This window comes from Cyrtonyx montezumae, unplaced genomic scaffold (genome assembly GCF_038088225.1).
Source record: "Cyrtonyx montezumae isolate F1298 unplaced genomic scaffold, pur_monq_1.0 scaffold_0, whole genome shotgun sequence".
NCBI classification, from domain to species: domain Eukaryota; kingdom Metazoa; phylum Chordata; class Aves; order Galliformes; family Odontophoridae; genus Cyrtonyx; species Cyrtonyx montezumae.
Genome location: NW_027071824.1, coordinates 36,955,581 through 36,964,517, shown reverse-complemented (window position 1 = coordinate 36,964,517; position 8,937 = coordinate 36,955,581). Strand labels below are relative to the sequence as shown.

The following is an 8,937-nucleotide window of genomic DNA, read 5'->3' as shown; positions in this document are numbered from 1 at the left end:
ATACCAACAGGCTGCTTTACCCTCCATAAATTGTTGTGGGTTTAGAATTTCAAATATTGCACCCTCTCATTAGTTCTTAGACATCTGAGTTTTGCTACACACTACACATGACTACATTAGCGCAAAAACACAGATTTTCTTTAAACTGAAAATACTAAATCCCTCTTGCAGGAGCAACACCTACACCAGCTCTAGTTTGCTGAGGCTTCAGCCAGAACACGGCAAGTTCATGCGTTCCATGAGCAGGTCTTCTTGAAAGGCTTGAGAAAACACTAGTGGGAGAGGTGAAATTGCACACAGACAACAGAACGTACTGGAGTTCCCATGCTTCACCTTTCTTCTGACAAATGTGTTGTAATATTAATCAGTGATTTTGCTAATCTACTGTTACTATTATAAATCTTGTTCAGGCAGCATCTGTGTTGGTGACCTTTCCTCTCAGTGCTTCCAGTTCCCCATCTAGCTTTAGTACTTGGTCCACCAGGAAAAGCAGCAGTGTTACATACACATGGACATCATGTGGCTGGCTGGTGTCTTTTTTTTTCTTTCCCACCACACTGCTCAACTGGGTTCAGAGCAGCTCCAAATACCACAGAAGCTGTGGCTCTGACAGCTCAGTGCTTTGCTACAGGTGCAGCTTCCCCTGGAGGATTCTGGGTTTGAATGAGGAAGAGGAGGTGAGAGGTGTCCTTGACAAGAGAGGGGTGGGGAGAGTACCGCTCTGCAGAGGGTTTATCGAACAGCTTGCCTGTATCCATGGGGTAATGTCAAGCAGTAAAGTGTTCATAAGAAATAGGCTTAGCACTGGATTCTATGTCTACACTGCCTCATATTAAGCAGAGAAAATCATCTCTGAAATATGACTCCTTCTGTGATGAAGACTTACCAAGCAAGTTATAATTTGCCGTGTATTTTCTGGGTACATTGTTATGCAAGGGGAAGAAAGACTGCTGCAGCAGTGGTGTGGGAGGGGAGAGATTATTGAGTAAGGAAAGCTAGAAAGCAAAATTACTTCTTGTGACACCGGGGAGTCACGTTTCAAACTTGCCTGATAATTGTATATAACTTCAGCTGTCTCAGAAACTTTTGTACACATACAAATGTTATAGCAATCTATACAAACAGGATGGGCAGTGTGCCAGCTGGGGTTGTAATTTTTGAGCACTTCTGCACTGCAGTTGGTGAGGGGAGGAGGATGTCCACTAACAGCATAATTATGTGTCAATTCCAGGGAAATTGATTATTATTAGCTTTTTATGATCACACTAACAAAATCAATGATCCAAGGTGAAACAGCAAAAATTAGCGCTTGAACAGCATTCAGCAACAAGATATCACCAGGTGAGAGTGGATGCGTCTGAAACCAGATCGTTCCTGAAACTGCAATGGCCATCTATCTCCCACCAATTACAGCAATGGATGTGCTCTGTTAAAGCCTGATCCACTTTAACGGGGAAATCCCGGGATGAGAGGCCATGTAAGTATGCAATGACACATACAGTATGGAGAAGCGGGTGGGTGTTTATTCTAAATACCCACATCACGGGGGTATTTGCACCTTTAACCAACAGAGAGAATTACAGGTAGTGAATACAGATCCATTTCTTCAAGTTGGTTATTGCTTTAACAAAATCTTCTGTCACTTTTTCTAACATCCATCTTCACCCCCCCCCCCCCTTCCCCCAAGACACAGCACTGAGACTGGATACCTGCATAGTCAGAACTATCATTTGCCAGCCATGTCTTCCCCTCTGAGGCTCCGTGGTTTTACAAATAATAATTAAAAACGCTTCTCTGTGCTGTGAGAAGGTTCTTCTAAAAGGAGAGCAAGTTGCTGCAATACTTGAACAATAGAGTAATATTTCTGAAGGTCATAATAATAAAGTAGGGGAAAGAGAATAATCATTACTGCTCTTTCTTGTAATTAGTTTGCTTTCCGATATCCCACATTGCAACTAGAACATTATTCAAGAACACCCATCACAGTGCTTAACAAGATTTAATGTACATTTATTCTTAACATGTGGAACATATAAAGATTTTATACTGAATAAATGAAATTCATTAAGCCAGAGGAAAAGGAGGAATTTACATCAAGTTTTTTCTTTTTTAACTACATTATCTTGAAATACAAATGCAGATTCTTGTCACTGAAAAATCTTTGAAGTTGTGTTTCTTCCTTTTTTTCCTGTATATACTTTTTTTTTTGTCTGTAGACTGGTAACCATTTTCTTAAATCAATCCATACGTAACCATTTCCACACCTTGAATTATAAAGCAAATCGTGATCGGCTGCTCTCCCGAAATAGAGCATGACTTTATACATACAGAAACTTGTACATTACCCTCAGTTGTTGATTTTCTGTGTTGGGTTTTTTTCTTTTTTTTTTAATTATTTTTTGGAGATATGGCCGAAATGAAAGGAAAATAATTCTACTATCACTTTGTAGATACCACATCATGAAAAAGAAACTAAAAACTTTGTACTAAAAAAAAAAAAAAAAAAAAAGAGGGTATGTTTAATGTACAACTTCTATATACATCACGGCCCTTAGGCAATAAAAAAATATTTTAAAAAATGATTAAAGGAATTGTGAAGAACTGTCATTGTGGAAGGTCAAAAAAAAAAAACCAGATGTAGACAAGACAGTTCTGGTGAGGAAGCAATTGATGTTTATCATTAGGTTTTGTTTCATTATCTTTTAACTTGAACATTTTGTTTTGTTTTGCTCCTAGCCTAACGTTACCTTTTCTCCAGAGGAGAAACCAGGATCGTTGTATTCTGTCTACTGACTGATGCCCTCCTTGATCCCCTACACCTACATCACTAGAATCTTCTATTGCACAGAGCTTTGGGTGATGGTATACAAGTGTTTTTTTTTTTAATTATTTTCTCCTTATTTGAAAAAATAGAACACACAGGAACTTGGTATGTTGGTTACTTTTCACCTTTTTGTTTCAAAGTGGTGAGATTCTTTCCATCGTACAATGGTTTGCCGTAACATTTTTTTAAAAAGTCACTAGTTCGCTTCCCAAAAAAATATGCAATACAAACATGGAAAAGAACATTGAAAAGTATAATCTATGGAAAAAAAAAAAGTGTGACCTTTGAATGTACTAGACAGCAACTTTGGTTAAAAAAAAATAAAATAAAAAGATGTACTTATACACATAGACAGCAAATATTAATTTTGTAACTGTTCAAATTAATAATTTCTTTAATTCCCAATTGGTAAATAGTGAATGGGGCAGAGGAGCAAAGATTCTTTTTTTTTTTTTTTTTTTTTAACCTTCTTCCTACGTTGGATAAACAAGAACAGAAAACAGCCAGTTATATGTGACCCTCTAATCTCCACTCACACATGCTTGGCTTCTCACTTATGTCATAACTGCCCAATCTGAAAAAGTACATCACAGATGACAGATGCAACCAGAGAGTTCAGGACAGCAGATATTGAGATATCCAGCAAACGACCCTCGTGCAAAAGGAACTCTGAGCGGTTCTCGTCCACTCTAGCCATGGCCAGCAAGGCCTTGGCTGCCCTGCACATCATGTCTACGCTAGGCGGCTCCAGAGGCGGAGGCTGCATGTGCATGAGGTTATGCTGGCTCTGCTGGTACTGGGCCATAGTGACCCCATCCTCCAGGAAGCTTATCAAGTTTCCGATGCTTCCCTTCTGCACAGCTATTGCCCTTGCTGCTAATGTGTCCCCCTGGGCAAGGTTCGATAAGAGCGCCATGGACATTTCTCGGCAGACCGGGTTTTTGCGGTCTCCAACGTACCTAACTAAAGTAGCGTAGAGTTTCTCCTGACGACTGAATGGGGGGGTGGCCAAGATAAGGTCCACGTTATTGTCCTGGATACTGAGCTTACACAGGGTCTCCAGCACAAGTCTCTGAGGCGAAAGAACTGAGTTGGGCCCCACGGTTGGAAAAGGATCCTGTGCCTCCGCAGATGGGCACACCATCCAGTGCAGCAAGCCATCCAAAATTGGCAAACAGATGCTTTCTGTGTAAGCAGACAAGTCTAGCTGCCCAGAAATGTTGGCTAATGTGACCAATGTATTATCCCTCAAGACCTCGAGGCAGTCCCACCACCACTCATCCTTGCTGCAGGCCACCCCTTTGTCCTCCTCTTCCTCCTTCTCGTAAGTCTGCGGCGCTCGCTTTCTTTCTGGATGCTCATGGTGAAGAAGGATCAGCTTTCCCAGGATCAGCACCAAGCCTGGATGTTTGGACATTTCAGTGTCGTTGCCAGGCACAAAAGACAAGCTACGGACGATATTTGACACACAGATGCAGCGTTTGGCCAAGGAGTCTTGCCAGTGAGTTATGGTGCATAGAGGAGTCTCATCCCGGCTCCTTGGCTCATCCTCTAGCAGTTTAATATTCCGGTGGCTTTTGGCTTGATGGATCCCAAAAGGAAATTTACTGCTCTCTGTCTGGGAACCAGAATTTGAGTCTTCAGGCAATGCTCCTGGCCAAGCTGAGAGGACATCATCGATGGTTGCTGTTATACTTTTTTCTTGTTGTTCCTCAGATTCACCTTTCCCCTCGAGGTCTTTCTTTTTGCTTGGAGAGTTTGAGGGAGGAGGGGCTTTCCTACGTGGAGGAATCTCCATCTTGCTTTCAAAATGAGTCTGGATATGCTCAGTTGTGTCACCACCACCAAGCTGCCAGTGGAGAAGTCCACTATCAAATTCCTGAACCCGTCCAAGTTTGTCAGATCGGTCAACAACAAATAGATTATTTTTCTTTACAATCTTTATTGGCAGCTTGTCAAATTTACTGGCTTGTTTTGGCCTTTCGCTTGGATCAGCAATGGCACCAGGAGTGGAAAAAACAATGCTCTTTTCTTCTCCTTCTACATTTTCATCGTCCCCCTCCTCCTCCTCTGCATCAAAACAGTCAATACATTCGTCGTTCTCCTCTTTTCCAGTATCCTCTGCCAAGGACTGGCTATCATCTTTCTTGGCTGATTTGTGATCAAGTGCTTTGTGACCTGGATCTCCCACTTCATATTCCATAAGGATTCCAAAAATGTCTATCAGGCATTTTCTAAAATATTCTACTAAAAGCTCAAGAAATCCAGACAACTAAGGGGAGAAGGAAAAACATAAAGAACAAATAAATATTTTTGACTGCATGGAATTTCATAAGGAACACTGAACCATACAACTTCCCTTCTTCTCCTGTGGACTCGTGGCTAGGTCCAGTGTGACAGCAGGAGTTAATCAAACAAAATTTTTCTAGTTTCTGTCTCATCAGTATGTAATTCCGGACCATCATGACTCCATTTACTTAAATTGTAACAGCTATGAAAAGTACAGTACTTTTATTCATATGCCACCTTTAAGGTGCAGCAGACATTTAGCCTCGCTGTTCCATCCTGGGAAACACCTAATATTCTTTATTGTCTCTTCAGAGTACTTAAGTTTCTACCTCTTTGCTTTTCTGAAATGTACTTTTATTAGATTCCTAAGCTGACAATTCTTCATCTCTTCCTTTGCCTCTCAGATCTCTAAAATCAGCTGTTCTGTTAGAATTTGTAGTTCAGGTTCAAGGTACTGATATCCCAGATTAATAACCCATCTCTCCTGGCATGGCTCTCTTTTTGCCTGGCAGTATTTAAAAATTGTCATTGGAGCCTGGTGGTGTAAGTCATCTTTCAGAAACAGTTTTCATTTAGCTTTAATCCTCTTAATTAACCTGTAATCACTTTCTCATGGAAAGGCAATAGCTGGACTTGGTACTAATTTACCCTCAGTGGCCTTATTATTAAAAATTCTTTACTGTTATGATATATTTAGCCCAACTGTCTGCCTTCTAATGGTTGTTTTAATTGTGGGCTAATGGGTGTTTAACCAAATGTATCTCTTTGCCCATTCTGTATTCTTATCATTGCCAAAACTCTCGAAGAAATGAGAACAAACAGATGCTTATAAACTGCAGGAATTACAAATTGTAATGTGAAGTCTGACTGACATCGGAAATCAAGGCAAAAGCAACCCCCAAAATCTAAAACAATCTGGTATTCTGTGAAGTTTGTAAAAGGTGTATTAATGCAATCTCTAACAGAACTCAGATGAGATACATTACCCTTAACTCCAAACACCTGCAACAGTTACAAACGTAACCCAATTGTCTAGATGCTTTTTATTATCAACGACTTTTTAGAGGCCATTTCTAGGGTATGATTCATCTGACCTATTTCAGATCTCTACTTTAGGATGAGACTAATTATGCTACAGATATCCCTAGTTCTAAAGTTAGGTGGGATGAAATGTATCATCTGTGTCTGCATTTTTTTTAAAAAGGTCATTATATTTAAAAAATGATGAGTTACACTATTAGTAGCCAACAAATGAGTAGAGGAGAGAAACTGCACACAAATTTTAGATTACGTACACTTCCAGCACACCATCTTATAATTACCACCTAACAGGCTGATAGGCAGAGCAGAGTTGAAAAAATGCTGGAAGTAGAGAGGCAAAAGCATACACTGTTAAACTGTATGTTCCTATCCTGTGGGCAGACAGTGGACTTTAGCCTTTTAATTGTTTAATACACTGAGTATGTTTGTACAAACTTACTTTATGGGAAGAAGGAACAACAACAACAAACCCCCCAAATTATCTCATAGACTAGTATAGAACTGATGAGTAAGACAAACGGTGACTGAAAGACGGTCTCAAATCTAACATCATTCCAGAATGACTGTTTTGGAATCTTTTTTAGGCAAGATTACTAACAAACTGCTGTTTTCTGTGATTATCCTTGTTCAACATCAAATGTGAATCTACACATTAGTCTTCTGCCAATGCTAAAATTCTTACTTTCCTATGTATCCCTTTCCAGAAAATATGCTCTCCTTTTAAGATTATTTCCACCCTCAAATACATTTTGTTACTTGCTGATATTGATCATTACAATAAGTTTTGCAATATTCTGACTTATGTTCATTATCATCAATTTCAAGAGACTTCAGCACTTTCATATATATCTTATTACCATTTTCTTTCCTTGGAAAGTTGAGAGGTATATTGCTTTCCCACCTACCTGAGAGAGGTTGAAAGTAGCGACAGTGCTATCATCATATAGAAGAATATTAATAGTGTCTAGCGCCCAGGTACTTTCAGCCAGAAGACCAGATTTAAGAGACATCATCACCCTCCAGGCCTCAGGAGTCACTGGAGAAAGAAAGGATAAGCATAAAACACAATTAGTGCAAACTTTGACAGTGACGATGAGTTTTGGAAGAATAAACTGTAACATTCTGAGGATGCAAAACATATAGCAAACAGTTACTGAATAGTTACTGAAACACTGCTTGAGACTCCAGTTTCACCACTTAACCTTGTTATGGTTTTCTATAACTGCTACTTAGCATTAACTCTGAAGAACATTTTAAGGGGGCCATTCTTCCTGACCTTGCTGAAGAAATCATCTTACAATCTTTTGAGAAGCAGAATGAAACAAACAATCCATAAATACAAGTAGAATACTCTGTGAGGAATATGGGAACTTGGATGTGTGAAATGTAACAGGAATTCAAGATAAGAAGAGACTTGGGAAAGAATATGGGGAGAAACAAACATGACAAATAGCACGGCATGAAAAAATGGGCTTCTCAAGTAAGGCAGACTCTCTGAGAACACAGAGCAATAGCTCTGTTGTGAGCTTCCATGGAATGAGAACATTGAAATCTTTGCTCACCTAAATGCTGCGCTGGTGATTTAACAGACATTCTGATGGATCTTTTAACAAATAACATTTGGAAGCCTGAGATGAGCTTTATTTTTAATGTAATTATGCACAGGTCTCCATATGGAAAACTGCTTTCATATCGTGTCAGATCTGCTGGGATGAGATTTGTCATCCTCGCTGATACATATGCTATTACATTTTTAGTGAATGCATAATAGTTACCCGTTAATTATTTGTCAAAGCAGTATTAGCGTGCAACAGAAAATAAAAACCAAAGTTTCCTTCTGCCAAACTGTTTTGGCATTTGGCTTTTGTTTTTATACTTACCAATATCTTTTGAGGTAATCTTTCGTCTTGGTTTTAAGACTGGTTGCGATGCTTCTACAGAGCCTGGGGGGAAGGTAATTTCTCGCCTAATTGGTGGTGGCTGGGGCGGAGGTCCTGTGACCTGTGACACTGGAACTGTGGGTATAACCTTTTGCATCTTCATGGAGGGTAGGAAAGGAGACTTGCTTGGAGACATACGGTTTTCCAAAGAGCGCTGGAAGGATGCTGGACTTGGAGCTCTAGAGATATGATTTGGCATAGAGGGTGGCGTCTGGTAGGATGACTGAGGAGGCCTGGTGATAGGCTGCATGGAGGCTGAGGATGACATATAAGAAGGCTGACGTTGGTTGACATGAGAAGGCCACTGACTCTCGTGGTTTATCCTCTGGTCAGGTACCATCATATCATCAGTGCGATTCATCCCTGGATACGGTGGGGCCTGTGCAGGGCCTCCTGGACCTTGCCTGTTCTGGTAAGGGTAAGGCATATCGTTTCTTGTTGGCCACATGTTCTGCTGAGGACCTTCACTGGAGGACGATGACTGCATGGGGCCACCAATCATCTGGGGAGGTATTCCATGCTGCTGCATTTGTCCTGGGCCCTGCATCCTCTCCCTGTTATACGGATACGGATATTGTCCCTGCATGGGCCGCCTATCAGGCCCAGAGTAAGCATTGCTGTACTGGTTATACATTTCCTGCTGCTGGTTGCCATACTGCATGTTATACATATCCCCTTCGTGGCGTTTGGCTGGAGGCCCATACATGCCATCCATGTGTCGCTTATAGTTCTGAAAAGAAAAATCAGAAATAAAATTTGTCACTTCTACTACGTATACAATAATATGGATTGGCTGAAAGCTCATTTAAAAAGCTGAAGGCTCCTAGTTCTGGAGGGCTTGTG

General features: G+C 40.5%; 1 protein-coding gene across 7 annotated transcripts in view; it reads right to left on the bottom strand.

Annotated features, from left to right (window-relative positions):
- Positions 1-3,263: 3,263 nt before the first annotated feature.
- Positions 3,264-8,937, bottom strand: part of ARID1B (AT-rich interaction domain 1B) — a 318,214-nt gene continuing 312,540 nt past the window's right edge. For all 7 annotated transcript variants that reach the window (XM_065732311.1, XM_065732346.1, XM_065732320.1 and 4 more), the window contains 3 exons: positions 8,035-8,824; positions 7,060-7,190; positions 3,264-5,096 (listed from right to left, as the gene is read on the bottom strand). In XM_065732311.1, the coding sequence (XP_065588383.1) occupies positions 3,384-5,096; positions 7,060-7,190; positions 8,035-8,824 (2,634 nt within the window). In that variant the 3' untranslated portion in view covers positions 3,264-3,383. The remainder of the gene's footprint in view (positions 5,097-7,059; positions 7,191-8,034; positions 8,825-8,937) is intronic.